At 42.4% G+C, this 22,628-nt stretch overlaps 1 protein-coding gene across 1 annotated transcript in view; it reads left to right on the top strand.

Moving 5' to 3' along the window:
* ptpn1 (protein tyrosine phosphatase non-receptor type 1) overlaps positions 1 to 22,628 on the top strand; it is a 74,204-nt gene that overhangs the window by 21,356 nt on the left and 30,220 nt on the right. The window contains exons 2-4 of the mRNA XM_041224538.1: positions 19,092 to 19,182; positions 19,388 to 19,488; positions 20,144 to 20,242. Coding sequence (XP_041080472.1) covers positions 19,092 to 19,182; positions 19,388 to 19,488; positions 20,144 to 20,242 — 291 coding nt within the window. The remainder of the gene's footprint in view (positions 1 to 19,091; positions 19,183 to 19,387; positions 19,489 to 20,143; positions 20,243 to 22,628) is intronic.

Genomic DNA, 22,628 nt, shown 5'->3' with positions numbered 1-22,628 from the left:
AAAATGAAAAAAAGAGGGTTGTGTAGAGGTTTTATACTGGACCCTTACGCCCCTGATTAAAACGAGGGAGTGGTTGTATAGTATTTGTTAGGCTATTTGTTTTTCTATGGGTCTCTCGCAATATCGCGGCCCTTGATATATCAGATTTATATTGGACCCTGACACCCGCGATATCGAGTGGGTGGTGTATTTTGAAAAACTTCTTGAAGTTGCTGGAATCCTATAGGGTTTAAAATGATAGCTGTGAAAATGTACTTACTGGAATAAGGAAGTGTGAAACGAACGAGACATTTAATAATGACGCAGTCAGGGGAGCGCAGGGGCTGAGGGTCTCCCCTGGTAAAAGCAGGGCCGCGTGGTGTGCAGGGTGAGGCACAGTGTCGGGGGAGCTCATGTTCGCGTGTAAAGTCACCGGTCTTTGCTGGGGATTTCAGAGGGATCGTTTCATTGGTGCTGGTGCTCCTGCGCAGAGCCGTAACTAGGGGTGGGCAAACGGGGCAGTTGCCCAGGGCGCAAAGCCATGGGAGGTGGAAAAATGACTTCAATGCATTGTCACTCGAGTAATAATTTGTTCTGTGGTTGTCAATGTTTTAACTTGTCAGTGTTTGTTGGCGCAGCCCCCCCCCCGCCCCCCCCCCCCCCCAAACCAGCAGCGCACCCCCCCCCTGATATTTAAATTTGTCCCTGTGCTGCCGTGACACATCTGGTTTTACAACCGCTGCAAGTATGTGACAATACGTTGGCGATTGGTAGCCAGAATTAGAAGACTGATTAAAAAGCACTGAATAGCGTTTGTGACTTGTCAGAATCGTGGAGCAACACACAAATTTCAAACAAGGTGAGTTTTAAATAAACAAGTATCGTGCTGTTCCCACCAGCACGCAATAGCAATTGATATATATTCTAATTCTGGAAGAGTGTCAATTTGCCCCTCTCTCTCCCCCCGTTCTCCACTCACCGAACACCCAACCGCGAGTATGTGACAACGTGCATCTATATATACTGTTGTGCTGGAATTCAATTACTAATTAATTATTCACTTGAATCCCAGCACGTGAATTAATAAAGTGCAATTCCCCGTGCTCACATATTACTACATTTTACTTGCACGTGAAGTGCTGTGCAATCCTCGTGCCTAAATACACATATACATTTTAAACACTCGTGTTACACAGACCCGTTTATATCCCGTGTACCAATGTCTATACACCAACATTTAAACACACCACACGCAACACATAACAGATAATATACACAGGGGCGGGTACTTTGTCACAGGCCCTTAAAATTCCCCATTAAACTACAAAACGTTAAAAGTGGTACCAGTATTTATTTATTGGAATAAAATAAGAATACCCCCCCCCCCCCCCCCCCCCCCCCCCCCCCTCCATTTGCTATTTTTGAAAGCACCATTATAAAACAAGTTTATTTGTTCTAATGTGTTAAAATATGTATGTATAAAGAAACACAAGATCTAGTTATTATTTTGAATGACCTTATTTTTTGGTTTAAATAGCATACAAATAGCATACAAACCTGCATGGCTGTTGCTAAATTTAAATTGTTTTGGATTTTTAGGGAAACCTAAGAATTTTATTTTTGCTAACTATAGGTAGAAATGCGAGTTTGTCTTTCTGAATATGCTTCAAGCCATTAAGTCATTGCATCCGCATTTTGTTTTATGATTATTTTCAATCTGTGCTTTTTTACAGTACCGGTGAGAAAACGCCACACATGAATTTAATTAAAAGTTATATATACAAGGATAGAGATATTAAAGGGTTAATGTGACTGCTAAGATTCCACAAATGCATGCTCTTAGTGATCGTTTTAATTTGATCAGAAAAACGAAAACAATTTTATCGTCCTAATTATAAACGCACAGATTGATCTCTGCCTTTGCTTTTCTGAGGATTCAAAAACTAAACTCCAGCCCTGATTAACAAAAAATGACCATAAGTAAAATAAACGAATTATCATTGGCTGGTGCTGACAATGCGTGTACTGAAAATAATCGTAGAGGCAGGAAAGAACATAAGAACATAAGAAAGTTTACAAACGAGAGGAGGCCATTCGGCCCATCTTGCTGGTTTGGTTGTTAGTAGCTTATTGATCCCGGAATCTCATCAAGCAGCTTCTTGAAGGATCCCAGGGTGTCAGCTTCAACAACATTACTGGGGAGTTGATTCCAGACCCTCACAATTCTCTGTGTAAAAAAGTGTGTCCTATTTTCTGTTCTGAATGCCCCTTTGTCTAATCTCCATTTGTTTCTTTTTTCAGGCTGAAAAAGTCCCCTTGGGTCGACACTGTAAATACCTTTTAGAATTTTGAATGCTTGAATTAGGTCGCCACGTAGTCTTCTTTGTTCAAGACTGAACAGATTCAATTCTTTTAGCCTGTCTGCATATGACATGCCTTTTAAGCCCGGAATAATTCTGGTCGCTCTTCTTTGCACTCTTTCTAGAGCAGCAATATCTTTTTTATAGCGAGGTGACCAGAACTGCACACAATATTCAAGATGAGGTCTTACTAGTGCATTGTACAGTTTTAACATTACTTCCCTTGATTTAAATTCAACACTTTTCACAATGTATCCGAGCATCTTATTGGCCTTTTTTATAGCTTCCCCACATTGTCCAGATGAAGACATTTCAACAAAAACTCCTAGGTCTTTTTCATAGATTCCTTCTCCAATTTCAGTATTTCCCATATGATATTTATAATGTACATTTTTATTTCCTGCGTGCAGTACCTTACACTTTTCTCTATTAAATGTCATTTGCCATGTGTCTGCCCAGTTCTGAATCTTGTCTAGATCATTTTGAATGACCTTTGCTGCTGCAACAGTGTTTGCCACTCCTCCTACTTTTGTGTCGTCTGCAAATTTAACAAGTTTGCTTACTATACCAGAATCTAAATCATTAATGTAGATTAGGAATAGCAGAGGACCTAATACTGATCCCTGTGGTACACCGCTGGTTACCTCACTCCATTCTGAGGTTTTTCCTCTAATCAGTACTTTCTGTTTTCTACATGTTAACCACTCCCTAATCCATGTACATGTGTTTCCTTGAATCCCAACTGCGTTCAGTTTGAGAATTAATCTTTTGTGCGGGACTTTGTCAAAAGCTTTCTGGAAATCTAAATAAACCATGTCATATGCTTTGCAATTATCCATTATCGATGTTGCATCCTCAAAAAAATCAAGCAAGTTAGTTAGACACGATCTCCCTTTCCTAAAACCATGTTGACTGTCTCCCAGGACCCTGTTACCATATAGGTAATTTTCCATTTTGGATCTTATTATAGTTTCCATAAGTTTGCATATAATAGAAGTCAGGCTTACTGGTCTGTAGTTACCTGGTTCAGTTTTGTTTCCCTTTTTGTGGATCGGTATTACGTTTGCAATTTTCCAGTCTGTCGGTACCACCCCTGTGTCAAGAGACTGCTGCATGATCTTGGTTAGCGGTTTGTAAATTACTTCTTTCATTTCTTTGAGTACTACTGGGAGGATCTCATCCGGCCCAGGGGATTTGTTTATTTTAAGAGCTCCTAGTTCTTTTAACACTTCTGCCTCAGTTATGCTAAAGTTATTTAAAACTGGATAGGAACTGGATGACATGTGGGGCATGTTGTCAGTATCTTCCTTTGTAAAAACTTGTGAAAAGTAATCATTTAATATATTTGCTATTTTTTTTTCTTCATCTACGATTTTGCCATTTGTATCTCTTAAACATTTAATCTCCTCTTTGAATGTTCTCTTGCTGTTGTAATATTGGAAAAACATTTTTGAATTGGTTTTAGCTCCCTTAGCAATGTTCATTTCTATTTCTCTCTTGGCCTTTCTAACTTCCTTTTTGACTTGCGTTTGCAGTTCTGTGTACTCTTTCTGCGTACTTTCTTTTTGGTCCTTTTTTAATGCTCTGTAAAGTGCCTTTTTTCGCTGAATATTTTTTTTTAATTGATCTATTAAACCATTTTGGCAATTTAGTTTTACATTTAGATTTGTCTACTTTAGGGATGTAATTGTTTTGTGCCTCTAGTACTACATTTTTGAAGAACAACCATCCTTCTTCTGTGGGTGTTTTCTCTATTTTACTCCAATCTACTTCTGTTAGTCTCTGTTTCATACCTTCATAGTTTGCTTTTCTAAAATTGTAAACCTTAGCTTTAGTCATTACTTTTTGGGGTTTTAAAAAACACTTCAAATGAGACCATGTTGTGGTCTGAGTTTGCCAGTGGTTCTCTGACCTCTGTTTTAGTTATTCTATCTTCGTTATTTGAAAAGACTAAATCAAGGCATGCCTCCCCTCTAGTCGGTGCCTTGACAAATTGTGTTAGGAAGCAGTCATTTGTCATTTCCACCATTTCTATTTCATCCTTCGTGCTACCCACCGGGTTTTCCCATTTTATTTGGGGGAAGTTGAAATCCCCCATTAGTATGGCTTCTCCTTTGCTACACGCATTTCTAATGTCATTGTATAACAGATTATTTTGCTCACCGTCTGAATCTGGCGGTCTATAGCATGCTCCTATTATTATGCCCTTTGAATTTTTGTCCGTTATTCTGACCCATATTGATTCGGTTTTATTTTCTTTGTCCAGGTTTAACACCTGGGCTTCAAGACTGTTTCTTATGTACAGCGCTACCCCTCCTCCTCTTCTGTCCTGCCTGTCTTTCCTATACAGTGTATACCCACAAATATTATATTCGTCCCCATCACTCTCAGACAACCACGTTTCTGTAACACCTATCACATCATAGTTACCTGTTAGTGCAGTAGCTTCAAGTTCTAGAATTTTGTTTCTGATACTTCTAGCATTTAGATAAATACATTTAATGGTTGTCTTACCAAAGTTGTTGTTGTTCTTGTTTTGATGCGGTCTCCCTTCTGTTTTTTTGTTGATTTCTCCCCCCTTCCTTTCTAGTTTTAAATGCTTCTGAACCTGTTCGAGGATTTTTTCTCCAAGTAGACTGGTTCCCTTGTTATTTAAGTGCAGTCCGTCCCGTTGTTGGAAAACATGGATTGAGAATTGATTAGGGGTTTGCTACGCATGTGGACTAGCAGAGCTATACTGGTGTTCTTTTCTGAAAAGAGACTAATATTGCAGATAGCAGACTGTTTGGTTCAAATTGCATGTACTGCTAACCACTGATAGAGACGATGCGTCTACAAACTGCCCAACAATGACTGCAAGCTAATGAGATAACAATGCTGTGGACTAGAAGGGAACAGGCTCTTCAGAGAAATCAAAAGAGATAATCCCACTGGCATCAAAGGGGGTCGCAAGGAGATAACAAAAGGCAGATGTATGGACCTTTTGTCTCCAGGAGTGTAAAGAATGCACTGAGTTCAGAGGTTGTCACACTAGACCACACACACAGACACACAAACATTAACACTCACACAATAAATTAAATTACCTTGACCATTGGTTAATGTCAGAGAAAGGGGAGGTGGACCATCTATACAGAAGGGTATTTAATGTCACGCAAACATTGTAATTTTGAGTGTTTGTCCTGTACCTGGGACCAGACTCCCTGCATATTTCAATAAACCTGGCAACTGATTGAAGAAAAGGACTCTGTGCATTTTCTTGAATCTACTTACTAACCATCTATTTTTTAAGTACTTCACCCGTCTATACAGATAGTCCTCGTTGTAGAATGTGGTCCAATGATCAAGATAGGTGAAGCCTTCCCGTGTGCACCACGCATGCCATGCGTTTAGATTAATTATTTCCAGCTGTCCATATGGTCCTTTGCAAGGTGCGGGTAGTATACCAGAAAATACCACAGTTTTGGTTTTCTCTTTTAATTTCCTTCCTAGCTCTCTGAATTTGTTTTGCAGGGATTTTGGTCTGTCTCTTCCAATGTTGTTTGTACCGATGTGGATGACTACTACCGGGTCGTCTCCTGTTCATTGTAGGAACCCGTCCACGTTCTCAGTGATGTGCTTGACCGAGGCTCCCGGAAGGCAGCACACTGTTGTAGTAAGGGGGTCCAAACTGTGAATTGAACTTGCTGTGTTTCTCAATATGGAGTCCCCAACAATCATGACCTCCCTTCTTTTTGCTCTCTGGTCACCACTGTTAATAGGGTCCTGGATGTTGTTCCTTTCGTTCTCTTGTTGTTGGTTCTGCTCATCAAAATTCTGAAGTGACTCAAATCTGTTGGTTGTTTTGATTTCTGGTGGTTTTGTTTGAGGAAGTTTCTTTTTTTCTCTGCTTCTGCCTACCTGAACCCAGCTGTTCTGACCTTCTGTCTCCCTGGTGGCTTTCAGTCTGTTAGGGGTGATGTAGACTTCCATAAATTGTGGGTGTGCCAGTTACTGCTTCTAAACTGCTCTGTACTTTTCCACGGCTGTACTTCTCCCACTCGCTGTCGCTTCCATGTTTACACAGCATTCGCTCACGTTTGGTCACAACTGTTGCGTGAAACTGGGCTTACCATGTTCTGTCTGCGCTTTCCAAGCATTTGTATTCAATGAAATCGTTGTTGTTGTTAATGTTAAATTAATTTTATTGGTGTCCTTCTCGCGCCTCAGTTTATTAAAACGTGTGGTATGCATTCTTTTTCCCTTACTGACCGACTTCCTAGCGCATTCATGAATATTGCATGTGCTTTTAAAGGGAGAGGCAGCATTTTTGAGTTTCAGGTGCCAATGCACTGAACCCTGCATATCATGGACATTAAGAGACTGTGTCTTTCAAACGGGAATGGGTGCAAAGAGCTTGATGAATAGGGGCTGTTTACAAATGTTGTTTTTTTACCACATTTGCAACCATTTGCATTCTGGAGCCCTAATCATAATCATAATAATAATAAAATAAAAATGTGCTCAGATCTTGGAAACAAAAGTTCTGAATCATATGACAAAAAAAATTATCAATACAAAGCAGTTCTCTCTTCTTTTTAAAACAAATGTAAAAATGTTCTATTGAGTTTTTTTCTTGAGGAACAAAGTGATCTACATTTCTGTGAACCAGAACATCCACTGGATTTTAAACCGTCCGGAGCAGATCAAATTTCACAGTCGCTGTGATGCGATTGTCAATGTTAATAACCCATTTCTGTTTTGCTCAGCTGCCGACGGGCTTGACAGAAACACCCTGAACACAGTGATTGGTGGGCGAGGCTACAAGAGTGCATGCCAAGAAATAATGTTCTCTAATTATCAATGGAGACACGAATTAGTACATGCTTATGTTTGTTAACAGATCAAAATTTACCTAAATAAAACACACTGTTGGTAATCGTATGAAGGTCACAGTCCAGTGTGTGAATCGATGCATCGCCACACCCCGATGCAGGGCTGGCCTCTATCCTTCAGAGGCGGCTGTAATCATTTATTCAATTAATTGATTGGACCTATTAATCATATAATCTGTCTTGTATTGCAACAGATGTAAATTGTCTTAACAGACCCAATTAACCAGTCTAAGCCTGCCGCTGCGGCCCGACGTAGTACACATTTCACAAAAGCAGACACTAAAACAGTAAAATTCACACTTTACAATGAAAGTCTGAGCTGCATGAACAGCATAGGGACAATATTAACCACCTACGATACAAGCATGTATCCTGCCTGCAGAGACAGGCTCAGCCACAAGCCACAGGCTCTGTTCTATGCCTCAACAGGAGTACCAGTAAATCCCTATGATCCATTACTGCTCCCTCACACCTCCCTACTTAGATTCATTATAATCTGCATGTCTTCCTTTTCATTGCTCTTTGAAATGATACTTGTGTTGCATGTGTGCTGTTAATAAAAAGAGCTACTCATTGAATCATTGTCAAGTAGTACCGTTAGTAATTCAGTAACTGTTTTTAGTCATTACGTCAATGTTGATGTTCTACAAGTATTATTTTCAGCCAATGGCAGGTTGATGTCAACTCTAATTGTTTAGTAAACGACTTGTGTTTTGGATTATTCAGATATATGGAAATGCCCGTCCCTAGCCAGTAGCTCTGCTTCAAGCTCCTGGGTGTAAAGGTGCGATTGGCTTGGGGTTCAGAGGACACCCACTGAACTTCACTTCTGCTGAGCTGTGTGAGGAGTTGCTGCTTGTAAACCGCGATGGTCTGGTTTAAACTCCTCACGATATAGTTGAACCATATCATGGACATTAAGAGACTGTGTCTTTCAAACGGGAATGGGTGCAAAGAGCTTGATGAATAGGGGCTGTTTGTCTGTGCGCGGGCAATGCTGTTGGTACCTGATGAACTACAGACGTCAGGTCGTTTTCTATTTATTTACATGTTTGACAACAGTGGTATTTTCTGAGTGTTATCATGCCATGAGAGTTTCATACCATCCTCCACTACAACAAATACTTCAGCTTGCCTCAACAATGAGGCTATCTTGGGGTGAACACATTTGCCAAATGAATAATAGTTTGTTTTCCTTTGAAAACTAACTGAATTTTGTGGGATGCATTTCATGAGGTGCAAGTTTCCGAATGTTGGCGGAGTTAAACTCTGTGGTGTTCACGCTGTGGAGAGTGTGAACCTGGGTACATCTTGGAGCAGACTGAACACAATACCTGGGCTATTCTGTTACTGAGAAAGACAGCAAGTCTTTGCAGAGATGTGAATGGCTAGGTAGCGCTAGCCACAATTCTAATACTGAGAGACAGCAAGTTTGTATTTTGTTAAATGTTTGTATGTGTAGTTTCTTTAGTATTCTAGGTGTGTACATTGTAATGCCTGGGTCTGTCCTGATGTCGACTGCAAATTGCATCTCTTCTTTCACTTTGCATGTTGTATGCAAACTTAAGAAGTGTGTCTGTTAGCGTTTCCTCTAAGCTTTTTAGATACTGAGAAACTTGCCACTTTGACTGAAAAAGGGTAAATTTATCAGTGAGAAACCTTTGGCTGAGCATTAACCCTTTTTAGTATTTTTTTGTTGCATTATACAATTTTTCCAACACAAGTATCTCAACAATTTTACAGTTTACTTTAAATTTAAACATGACATTTATTGTGGCTCTGCCTCTGATTCTGAATCATCCTCTGATCCTATGCAGCCCTGTCGGTTGTTATCATAGATATAGACTGCATGCTTAACTGGTGGCCTGCATAAAATTGCTTTATACTACTGCATAAAACACTGGCATCTGCACTGCCTTCAGTTGTAACCATCTTTTAGGGCTAATAATTGTTCCATTCTTAGGAATACCAAATTCATTTTTATAATACGTTTGTGTACGGTGGTTTGCAAAAGTATTCACCCACATGCAAAGTTTTCACATTTTGATGGCACCTTGACGCTTTCAAATTAGACTTTACATATAGAATCTGCACAAACTACTCCACATTGATAAAGTAAAATAAACGCATAGAATATAAATAAGATTTGCAGAGAAATGGATTAATCTCAGTTGCATAATTGAACAAATGGACCGCTAAGGGTTAAAAATGTAGTTCTGTGTTTGCTTTATAATTCGTTTTATGTGTTGCATTTCATTTTGTTTCGTGCTAATTCGTATTTGCGAAAAACACTGGGCTGTACTAATCAATAATATTCTCTTATTCTCAGTGTAAACACAAATGAATGCGTGCCTATGTTTATGGTAACAAGTCAAATTTTACTTAAAAATAAATAAATAAACTGTTTCGATACAGGGGTCACTCAATAATCGTATGGTTATTGTCACAGTCCACTTTGTGAATCGATGAATCGGCATACCTCTATTGGTATGAAATACAATAATTTCACTCAAAATGTGAAAATGGAGAGGGGTCCCCGAATGGCTCATTCAGCTAAAGCGTTGTCGCTGGGAGCGCATGATGAGTCACACAGCTTGGACGGTGCCAGTTCAAGTTCAGGCTGTGCAAAAAGTCCAACTTTGCTGGGCATCCCGACGGGGGGACATTGGCTCTGAAAATAAATAAAAAGAATAATTTTTCACTCAATTAAAAAAAAAAAAAAAAAAAAAAAGTGAAAATGAAAGTGTGAGATAGACTTCTCGATATGATCCCACAATCTGATACGCCTAATAACTTAAGCTAAAAAAATACTAGCTTCATTCCAATTTACTAAGCAGTTGTCCAGATATCTACAAAAAGAGGCAGACCAATTCCCATATGCCCTCCGTATCGAATGGGTCAAACTTGGGAAGCCACTTCCAGCTTCATTACAGTGGATAATGCAGGTATTAGCAGATGCAGAGTACTGCAGTGTTTTTCATTCTGATTGATTGAACCCTAGTGTGCCCACGTGTTTGCTGGCTGAGGTTTTGTATTCACAGCTGTGATGGGGGCTGTGTCTGGAAAGCTTGTGTTTCTTTTCAATTGGGAAGTGGGAGGAGTGCCAGCTTTGAGGAATTGTTTCTATCGAGTTCCAACATGAAAGTGTTTCCAGTGAACTTGCTATCTGCCTCCACGTATTACTACCTCTTAGTCTGTGTAAGTCACCTTGGATAAAATAAACAAGTAAGAATTATGGCTTTTTTAGCTATTGATTTTATCGTCTGTAAATTATCATGATAATTGTGATTATCGGCGGAATAAATATAATATTAAAATGTGTGGTAATTTTATCAAATTTATACTTTAGCAGCATGACAACCTGTCTAAGTCACTGAGTTTAGAAGAAAAAAAAACTAGACAGTGTAGGTGCACAGTTTTTACATTTCAGGTGGGTGACCAGAACAAACACAAATATAAAAATACAACTATTACAATGTGTATATTAATAGGGTTACGTAGCTTTCCTATAATACATTGTTTTCTTATTTAACATTTGTTAATTCAAGAACAATTACTTTCATAAAAGTGCCACCAAATGTACTGCATTAATATAAGGAAACAAAATTGCTAATGTTGCCTGGAAACATTTGCTTTCTTTACGTGTTTGGTGAATCTGCCTTTAAGAGAATCAAACAGTTTTTTTTTTTTTTTTTTAACCCTAATTAGGAACATATTGGGTTTTGCACATGGCTGCTTGTATGCAGACAGCTTAATAAAATAACCACCTATCCTTCCATTAAAATAACTCTCTTCTATTTATGCAGCTACCCTTTTGTACAATAGCAATGCCATGGGAACAGATATAAATACGAGGGTGCTGAGCGCCTGCTTATTGTTCCTATGTGGTGCAGAGGCTGCAGTAGTATTCATGTCTTCACTGTAGTTTAAAATGAAGAAGCAACAGTTAATCAGGCTTGTGATCCAGGTGGCGCAGGGGTGACATCAGACCAGAAACACAAACCAGAGCAAGTAAAGGCAGGTGAACCAGAGACGCTTGCAGCGCTCAGGGTTTTTATTAAACAAAACAACAATAAGAACCCTATATAGCAAAGAAAAGGGCAGGAGGTCTGAAACAAAACAAACACAGAACAGAACATTTAACAAGCAAGTACATAGTATGGTCATTTATATATTTGTACAGACTCGCGTCTTTCGTTTTCTGACACGCTCCACCCCGTCCAGCCAAAGCTGCAGGTCTTTTATATTCTGGCTGAGGGGTTAACTAGCTGTCAATGATCTTATTACCCCTCGGCCACAGTCTGCACGAGTTCACTAAGTCTGCTTGACTGTCAGCTAGTTAAATAATCAGTAGCTGACAGACACGCATTCTCACGAGGAATTTGAAATGATAACAATAACAACATGACCTAGAAGACACTGCTGAGGTGGCCTGACCTGCATGGATGTTAACTTCCTGACAATATAAGGCATGGAATCGGAGAACTGGACTGAACCTAATGTAGAACTTGATATCCGTCAGTGTGCGGAAGGGTTGGATTCTGTGACCACAACATTGTGGACATTCTGCAACTCTGGTCCCGAGCCTATTATTTTCATTATCACACTGCAGTTAATGATCAATTTCATTATCACACTGAAGTTAATGATCAATTTCGTTATCGCACTGCAGTTATTGAACTAATATTGCTCTACATGTATTCGAAGACACCAATCAGTATCCACCTGACATGACATAGTTGATAGAAGTTAGGAAATGTATGGCAAAGTGTTTTGCACTGGTCTTACTTAACACCTTGTCCAAATTTGCACAACCGTATCTAAAATAGCAAGTGAAAAAATAGCCCTAACTTTTATCCATTTATTCTGTTAATTTATTCTGTCAGTTTATTCTACGGCTGTCAGGCTGGACTGGTCCAATTAATTTTTGTGAACAAAATAAAATTTCAGACCATGTGCTGTTCAAATTGAAATAGTGACTTTGTTTGCTTAAAACAAGTAACAAAGCAGTGCAAGTCCAAAGGGTATCGTATACAAAGACAACAGTACCAAATTTTTGAACAAAAAACATGAGTGGGGGGAGGGCAAAGGTGTAGCATCCAAAAGATCAGCAAGAAACATGATCTCAGTAAATTGGAGATCTGCCTCATCCATCTGTGCAAGTTTTTCAGGCTGCCTTGACTTTCTCTATCTTTCTGCGCCATTCTCACTCTGTGCGTCTCTGTCTCCATCTGTTCAATTTGGCTTTTCTCGGCCTGTACATGGTCTATTCGGCTGTCTCCGGCTTCTTTCCGATCAGAGACGATTATGGAACGCCTCGCCTCTGCTTTTTCCGGCTTAAAGCAACACGTGTGGTTTTTGGCAATGTCGGACAGAGTCCGACAATGGACCGCAAAGGGTTAATAGTGTTTTATATAGGCTTTGATTCTGCTTTGCAAATGAACCAATAGCCAAATAAAAATACCATCCCAGCACTAATGGAAATGGAAAAGTGTCTTTTTATCATTTGAGAAATATATTTCAAAATTTGGACCTATAATCTCTACATCTGACTAGTACATGCCTTTGTATCCTCCAGAATTGATTATTGTAATGCCTTATTTTCTGTTATCCCAAAATGTTTATTGTCTCGTTTGCAACTCGTTCAAAATGCTGTTGCTAGAATCTTGACAAAAAGCAGAAAAAGGGAACATATCACACCAGTGCTGGCTTATTTGCATTGGCTTCCTGTTGATTTTAGAGTTGATTTTAAAATACTGTTATTAACTTAAGGCCCTAAATAACTTGGCACCATCCTGTTTAGAGAACTGCTTACCCCAAGTATCCCCAATCGGATACATGGATCGGATTTGTTATATAGCCCCCAAAGTTTGGAATGAGCTGCCAGCACATGAGGGAAGCTGAGAGACTATCTGATTTTAAAACCAGACTAAAACATGCTTGTTTGAGCTGGCATTTTTATAATCTCTCTCTCTCTCTCTCTCTATCTCTCTCTCTCTCTCTCTCTCTATTATATTTTTTTATTAGTTGTTGTATTCGTTTGTATTTTTATATGCATTATATTTATTTTATAAATAAAAATTTCAATGTTACCACAATATGTAACATATATATATTATATATATAATATATATATATATTATATATATATATATATATATATATATTATATATAACTGACGTTTGTTTTGTTTTTATAAATGTGATTCTTTTTGTTGTGTAAAGTGCTTTGAGATGCACCTGTAAGAAGGGCACTATATGATCTAATGTTTGATTTGAAAGCATGTTATTAGTCTGAAGTGATATGAAACGGTGCTTATAAACATGTTTTTTTGTGAACTAGCATGTCCATACATGAGTAACTGCAAACTGGGGCTGTGCCTACGTCCAGCTTCCATTGCTCCTGCATCTTGAAATCCTGGTCTTGACACAGACATTCCTTTCCAGTGTGGCGGTCTATTATTTCCTCGTCAGAAATACAGCTTTTAAAGCAGAAGTGACCACAAGGGGTGTGCAGCTGTTCTTTCTGTCCCCCCTGAAGCTGCTTTAGTTTAGAGATTGTTACATTCAGTCTCAGTCTGAGGGGGCAGGATGTAGAGTTGCACCTCTAGTGGTCATTTATAAGAGTCTTTTCAGAATCAGCTGCCTGTGGTTGAACAAAGATTTAAGGAAATAAGATGTAAAAATGAAATGCAGTAAAAATAAGTTTTTTATTTATAATTGAATTTGAAATGACTTACGATATGTAAGCAGTTTTTATTATTGTTATTCTACTATTTTTGTAGTGGAGTGTTTAAATGCATGGATATGAATTGCAAAGAGATGAAAGAATAGCAGTGAGTTCATTGCCAGAGTGCTGTTTTTTTCTGTATATCAAGTTGTTTATTTACAATTCCACAAAAATTACGTGTTTGAATCTCCACAACACACTGTGCTTTGACCAGTGGAATGTGTTCACGTGGTTCTCCTCGGTGCATGCAGGTCAGTCCTGTGGAATGTGTTCACGTGGCTCTCCTCAGTGCATGCAGGTCAGTCCTGTGGAATGTGCTCAGGCTTCCCTCGGTTCGTGCAGGTCAGTCCTGTTGAATGTGTTCCCGTGGCTTTCCTCAGTGCATGCAGGTCAGTCCTGTGGAATGTGTTCACGTGGCTCTCCTCAGTGCATGCAGGTCAGTCCTGTGGAATGTGTTCACGTGGCTCTCCTCAGTGCATGCAGGTCAGTCCTGTGGAATGTGTTCACGTGGCTCTCCTCAGTGCATGCAGGTCAGTCCTGTTGAATGTGTTCCCATGGCTTTCCTCAGTGCATGCAGGTCAGTCCTGTGGAAATTGTTCACGTGGCTCTCCTCAGTGCATGCAGGTCAGTCCTGTGGAATGTGTTCACGTGGCTCTCCTTGGTGCATCCAGGTCAGTCCTTTGGAATGTGTTCACGTGCCTCCCCTCGGTGCATGCAGGTCAGTCCTGTGGTCGTTTCTCTCATTAGGAGAGCTGCTGTAAATAAACCACTCGGCTCCTTTGGGGGCTCGTGGGTTATTCAGACTCCTGGAATAACTACAGTACTGTATGAGTTTCATGTTGTATACTCTCTGTGTCTTATACATTAACCCATTCTCTACCAAACTTGAATCACAACACAAGCTGTATTTGTCATTTGATGCATTACATTTAAGCTTGACTTGTGTGTTTTAAAAATATTAGAGAAAGTTAGCATAACATTCTATTTTAAAGATAATTAAAATAAGTAGGTGCCAGTTAAAAATGCTCCAAAAATGTACAAAGTAGCCTGTCCTCAAATGAGAACAATGGCACTTAATGGGTTAAGGATGCCTGTACCAAATGTCAGCAGATCTCTTGGTGGCATCACACTTCCTCTGTGAAATCCCTCACACACTGCTGTCCTCTTGCAGCATTCTCCTCTCACACACTGCTCTCCTCGCAGCATTCTCCTCTCACACACTGCTCTCCTCTCACAGCATTCTCTCTCACACACTGCTCTCCTCTCACACAACACTGCTCTCCTCTCACAGCATTCTCCCTCACACACTGCTCTCCTCTCACACACTGCTCTCCTCTCACAGCATTCTCCCTCACACACTGCTCTCCTCTCACACACTGCTCTCCTCTCGCAGCATTCTCCCTCACACACTGCTCTCCTCTCACACACTGCTCTCCTCTCGCAGCATTCTCCCTCACACACTGCTCTCCTCTCGCAGCATTCTCCTCTCACACACTGCTCTCCTCTCGCAGCATTCTCCTCTCACACACTGCTCTCCTCTCGCAGCATTCTCCCTCTCACACTGCTCTCCTCTCACACACTGCTCTCCTCTCGCAGCATTCTCCTCTCACACACTGCTCTCCTCTCGCAGCATTCTCCCTCAGCATTCTCCTCTCACACACTGCTCTCCTCTCGCAGCATTCTCCCTCACACACTGCTCTCCTCTCGCAGCATTCTCCCTCTCACACACTGCTCTCCTCTCGCAGCATTCTCCCTCACACACTGCTCTCCTCTCGCAGCATTCTCCTCTCACACTCCTCTCACTGCTCTCCTCTCGCAGCATTCTCCTCTCACACACTGCTCTCCTCTCGCAGCATTCTCCTCTCACACTGCTCTCCTCTCACACACTTCTCTCCTCTCGCAGCATTCTCCTCTCACACACTGCTCTCCTCTCACACACTGCTCTCCTCTCACAGCATTCCTCTCGCAGCATTCTCCTCTCACACACTGCTCTCCTCTCACACACTGCTCTCCTCTCGCAGCATTCTCCTCTCACACACTGCTCTCCTCTCACACACATTCTCTCCTCTCGCAGCATTCTCCTCTCACACACTGCTCTCCTCTCGCAGCATTCTCCCTCACACACTGCTCTCCTCTCACACACTGCTCTCCTCTCGCAGCATTCTCCTCTCACACACTGCTCTCCTCTCGCAGCATTCTCCTCTCACACACTGCTCTCCTCTCACAGCACTTCTCCTCTCACACACTGCTCTCCTCTCACACACTGTTCTCCTCTCGCAGCATTCTCCTCTCACACACTGCTCTCCTCTCGCAGCATTCTCCTCTCACACACTGCTCTCCTCTCACACACTGCTCTCCTCTCGCAGCATTCTCCTCTCACACACTGCTCTCCTCTCCACACTCTCTCCTCTCGCAGCATTCTCCTCTCACACACTGCTCTCCTCTCGCAGCATTCTCCTCTCACACACTGCTCTCCTCTCGCAGCATTCTCCTCTCACACACTGCTCTCCTCTCGCAGCATTCTCCTCTCACACACTGCTCTCCTCTCGCACATTCTCCTCTCACACACTGCTCTCCTCTCGCAGCATTCTCCTCTCACACACTGCTCTCCTCTCGCAGCATTCTCACACACTGCTCTCCTCTCGCAGCATTCTCCTCTCACACTGCTCTCCTCTCACACACTGCTCTCCTCTCGCAGCATTCTCCTCTCACACACTGCTCTCCTCTCGCAGCATTCTCCCTCTCACACTGCTCTCCTCTCACACACTGCTCTCCTCTCGCAGCATTCTCCTCTCACACACTGCTCTCCTCTCACACACTGCTCTCCTCTCACACACTGCTCTCCTCTCGCAGCATTCTCCACACTCTCACACACTGCTCTCCTCTCGCAGCATTCTCCTCTCTCACACACTGCTCTCCTCTCGCAGCATTCTCCTCTCACACACTGCTCTCCTCTCGCAGCATTCTCCTCTCACACACTGCTCTCCTCTCGCAGCATTCTCCTCTCACACACTGCTCTCCTCTCGCAGCATTCTCCTCTCACACACTGCTCTCCTCTCGCAGCATTCTCCTCTCACACACTGCTCTCCTCTCGCAGCATTCTCCCCTCTCACACTGCTCTCCTCTCACACACTGCTCTCCTCTCGCAGCATTCTCCTCTCACACACTGCTCTCCTCTCGCAGCATTCTCCTCTCACACACTGCTCTCCTCTCACACACTGCTCTCCTCTCGCAGCATTCTCCTCTCACACACTGCTCTCCTCTCACACACTGCTCTCCTCTCACACACTGCTCTCCTCTCACACACTTCTCCTCCTCTCGCACACTGCTCTCCTCTCGCAGCATTCTCCTCTCACACACTGCTCTCCTCTCGCAGCATTCTCCTCTCACACACTGCTCTCCTCTCGCAGCATTCTCCTCTCACACACTGCTCTCCTCTCGCAGCATTCTCCTCTCACACACTGCTCTCCTCTCGCAGCATTCTCCTCTCACACACTGCTCTCCTCTCGCAGCATTCTCCTCTCACACACTGCTCTCCTCTCGCAGCATTCTCCTCTCACACACTGCTCTCCTCTCGCAGCATTCTCCCTCACACACTGCTCTCCTCTCTTCTCCTCACACACTGCTCTCCTCTCGCAGCATTCTCCTCTCACACACTGCTCTCCTCTCGCAGCATTCTCCCTCACACACTGCTCTCCTCTCACACACTGCTCTCCTCTCGCAGCATTCTCCTCTCACACACTGCTCTCCTCTCGCAGCATTCTCCTCTCACACACTGCTCTCCTCTCACAGCATTCTCCTCTCACACACTGCTCTCCTCTCGCAGCATTCTCCTCTCACACACTGCTCTCCTCTCGCAGCATTCTCCTCTCACACACTGCTCTCCTCTCGCAGCATTCTCCCTCACACACTGCTCTCCTCTCACACACTGCTCTCCTCTCGCAGCATTCTCCTCTCACACACTGCTCTCCTCTCGCAGCATTCTCCCTCACACACTGCTCTCCTCTCGCAGCATTCTCCTCTCACACTGCTCTCTCCTCTCGCAGCATTCTCCTCTCACACACTGCTCTCCTCTCGCAGCATTCTCCTCTCACACACTGCTCTCCTCTCGCAGCATTCTCCTCTCACACACTGCTCTCCTCTCGCAGCATTCTCCTCACACTGCTCTCCTCTCGCAGCATTCTCCTCACACACTGCTCTCCTCTCGCAGCATTCTCCTCACACTGCTCTCCTCTCGTAGCATTCTCCTTCACACACTGCTCTCCTCTCACACTGCTCTCCTCTCGCAGCATTCTCCTCTCACACACTGCTCTCCTCTCACAGCATTCTCCTCACACTTCTCCTCTCACTCGCACTGCTCTCCTCTCGCAGCATTCTCCTCACACTGCTCTCCTCTCGCAGCATTCTCCTCTCACACACTGCTCTCCTCTCACACACTGCTCTCCTCTCGCAGCATTCTCCCTCACACACTGCTCTCCTCTCGCAGCATTCTCCCTCACACACTGCTCTCCTCTCGCAGCATTCTCCCTCACACACTGCTCTCCTCTCGCAGCATTCTCCTCTCACACACTGCTCTCCTCTCGCAGCATTCTCCTCTCACACACTGCTCTCTTCTCACACACTGCTCTCCTCTCACAGCATTCTCCTCTCACGCACTGCTCTCCTCTCCCAGCATTCTCCTCTCACGCACTGCTCTCCTCTGTCACAGCATTCTCTCACACACTGCTCTCCTCTCATAGCATTCACCCCCACACTATCTCAAGGTTTAAAACCATGAGGACTAAACATTGATCAGAGTGCACGTTGTTGCCATCACTTACCAGTAAAAGGAGTGTTTTTGACTTGTAGTTTTTAGAACCTTGCCCACGATATAAATAATGATACAATGGACTACAAGCCCAGGAACACAGTGATAAAACCTTTTGTTTGTTTCTCAGGTGAGATTATATTTGTGGATAGATGATACTATTTCCATTTCTAATGAATTTTTGATAGGATTGGTCTTGCCTAAAACTTAATTGATGGTCACACCAACAGACTGTTTGTTTTTGGTCACACCGTAGAGCTCTGAAGGTTTTGTTCAGGATTTGAAGCCTTGTACCTGAAAATTGACCTCCTCTCTTTTTTTCTTTCTCTCTCTTTCTTCAGGAGATCCGGCAGCAGTCCAGCGAGCTGCCCTGTAAAATCTCCAAGCTCCCAGAGAACAAAACCAGGAACCGTTACAGAGACGTCAGCCCCTGTGAGTGCGAGCTGGGGGTAGGGAGGGTACAAGGGTGGGTGGGAGGGATTGGTGGCAGACAGGGGTGAGGGGATTGTTCTGAGGTAAGGGGAGGGCATACACCTCAGGCATGTGTATTACTGACCTGCTTGTTTCAGTGCCTTTGTGTTTGGACACCTCTGTGTATGTGGCTGTGTGGTGCATTGACATGGTCTCTCTTCTCTAGTTGACCACAGTCGAATCCACCTGCAGCTGGGAACCAATGACTACATCAACGCCAGCCTGATTTCCATGGAGGAGGCCAAGCGCAGCTACATTCTCACACAGGTCAGCACCAGTGCAAGAATGCAGCACCTCTCAGAATCCGACTCGTTATTGAGGGAGTTATTCCACAGATCAATTGGCAATTGTAGCTATCAAAGTAGTTCCATAAGTCTTACCTGCTGTGCACTTCTGTAGGTTATTTAGGAGTGCAGTTTTAAAGATCTGATAAATATCTGTTACTACTCTGGATTAAAAATTTGTTTGCAAGTCCTGCTTTCAGGTAGTGTTGCACTGCCTTGGTTACATGGAAGGTGAAATTGTCCCCGCCCCTAACGCTGTCTTTCCTGTCATAACCAAACCAGATGCTTCGCCTATTGGCTGACATGCTTTAAGTCAGTAACATGGCCCAGAAGATACTGCTGAGGTAACCCAGGAAGTGATAACAGATAACAGAGAATAAGGCTTAGAAACGCAGAGCTTCCTTTATCCTTAGAGTATCAGATTTCATTTAAAATGAAAGTACCCGTGTGCTATAAATGCACGTTTCAGACCTCTGTAGCTAAAGGAAGACAAGAGGTGAGACCGATGACATCATTTTATTAGCTGCAATTACTTCAAATGACAGATTGCTTTAACTACGCTCTTGGTTTTTCACTATACCTTTCATAAAATCTTTTGTGGCTAGTAAGCTAATCGCTTTCCATTGTTTTTCATTAAGGGCCCTCTGCCCAACACCTGCGGTCATTTCTGGGAGATGGTGTGGGAGCAGAAGAGCCATGGAGTGGTCATGCTGAACCGAGTCATCGAGAAGGGCTCTGTGAGTATCTCCGTCCACACTAAGGCTTCCTACCATCCCTTATATTTTGTTTCTGTAAGTTGTCTGTAGATGTTAAAGCAGTTGGTGTGTAGTATTATTATTATTATTATTATTATTATTATTATTATATAATAATAATAATAAATAATAAATAATAAATAATAATAATAGTAATCATGTTTATTTCTTAGCAGACAACTTTATCCAGGGCAACTTACAGTTCTACATCACAAAGTATCACATAAGAACATAAGAAATTCTAGAATGAGAAAAGTCCATTCAGCCCACCTGTGTTCGCTCACTTAATGCAAGCATGGTCCATTATCACTCAGAAGAGGAAAACAGAAAAAACCCTAACCAGGTTAGTAGGGGAAATGAAACCCCTGGGAATCCGTGGATAAATGGACCGCCCTTCCTCAAGCGGCTAGCTAAAGATCTTATTGTGGTCACAGCGGGGGTTACACAGTATTGTTCATGACAGAATCCAGTCTGTTTTTGAAGAGTCTCTGCTGCAACAGCTCTGTCCGTTAGCCTGTTGCAGTGGCTCAGCACCCTTTCTGTGTAAAAGCTCCTTCTCCCCTCGGTTCTGAATATGCACTTCTTCATCTTCCACCCGAGGCTCCTGGTTGTGTTCTCTGTGTCCTTTGAAAATTAATTCTCAGCAGTTTCTTTGTTAAACACTTGACAATTTTAAATACCTCTATTAAGTTGCCTCCTGGCTCTCCTCCTTTCTAGGCTCTACAGATTCAGCTCTTTGTCTATCTTCATGACATGCCCTTCAATCCTGGAATTCATCTTGCTGCTCTCCTCTGTACTCTCTCCAGTGCCTCAATGTCTTTCTTATGATATGGGGACTAGAACTGGACACAATATTCCAGGTGTAAGGGTTGTACCAGTGCATTGTGTAATTTTAATATAACTTCTCGTGATTTTGAATTCATCTGTCTTGACTATATAACCTAACATTCTGTTTGCCTTTTTATAGCTTCTCGCACTGTCTAGATGGTTTAAGAGATTTATCCACTAGTACTCTCAAGTCCTTTACATACATAGCCTCCTCTATTTCATTATTGTTCATGTTGTATTTGCCTCTAATGTTTTTGCACCCTATGTGCAAGACTACATTTATTCACATAAAATTTCATCTGCCATGTGTAATGTTCTATTACACTATTACATTACAGATAAGAGCAGTTATAAGTACAGTAAAATCAGCAGAAAATAAGATCAAATTCAAATAAGAGCAAAATAAAGAATACAGTAAATAATTACATTTGAGCCATTTCGACTACTAAGAGCAGTTCAAGTAGTAAAGTAAATTTTATTAAGTGCACATAGTAAGTACAATAAATAGATAAGAACGATTTCAAATTAGCGCAGTTGCAAAAACTATGGATACCTTTTAAAAGTAAAGTCAATTACAAGATGCAGGAAGTAGTTATAATTAAGAACAACAGTAGAATATGGCAAAGTATGGAGCAGGTCAGTGCAAGTGCAAGGTGATTCAAGTACTGGTACAATTGGGTGCCATATAGTCCAGTATAGTGGAGAGTTGTGAGGTTTACAGATGCTGCCTGAACAGGTGTGTCTTGAGGAGGTGCCAGAAGGTGGTCAGGGACTGAGCAGTCCTGATATCTGTGGGTAGGTGACTCCACCACTGAGGGGCGAGGGTGGAGAAGGAGTGGGCTCTGGAGGCAGGGGAGCAAAGGGGGAGGGGAGGGGGGGTTTGCAGCTTATCTGCAGGTAGTGGAGGAGCATAGGGGGTGTAGGGAGAAATGATAGTCTGGAGGTAAGAGTGAGCAGAAAGGTCAAGAGAGTGATAGGCGAGTACAAGAGTTTTGAATTGGATGCGAGCTGCAATAGGGAGCCAGTGCAGACAGCGGAGCAACGGTGTAGCGTGGCAGAAACGAGGAAGGGGAAAGTCAAGGCGGGCAGCAGAGGTTTGGATAAGCAGGAGTGGATGGATAGCAGAGGCAGGGAGCCCCGTCAGGAGGGAGCTGCGACGATGGATAACTGCAAAGCACTTGGCATGGTTTATTTAGATCATCTCCAGGAAGCTTTTGACAAAGTCCCCCATCAAAGATTAATTCTCAAACGGTAATCAGTGGAGAACCACAGGGATCAGTGTTAGGTCCTCTGCTATTCCTGATCTACATTAATGACTTAGGTTCTGGTATAGTAAGCAAACTTAAATTTGCAGATGACACAAAAATAGGAGTGGTGGCAAACACTGTCGCAGCAGCAAAGGTTGTTTAAAATGATCTAGACATGATTCAGAACTGGGCAGACACATGGCAAATGACATTTAATAGAAAAGTGTAAGGTACTGCAGCAAGGCAATAAAAATGTGCATTATAAATATCATATGGGAGATACTAAAATTGGA

This window comes from Polyodon spathula, chromosome 23 (assembly GCF_017654505.1).
Source record: "Polyodon spathula isolate WHYD16114869_AA chromosome 23, ASM1765450v1, whole genome shotgun sequence".
Taxonomy (NCBI): domain Eukaryota; kingdom Metazoa; phylum Chordata; class Actinopteri; order Acipenseriformes; family Polyodontidae; genus Polyodon; species Polyodon spathula.
This window is presented reverse-complemented; position numbering and strand designations above follow the sequence as displayed.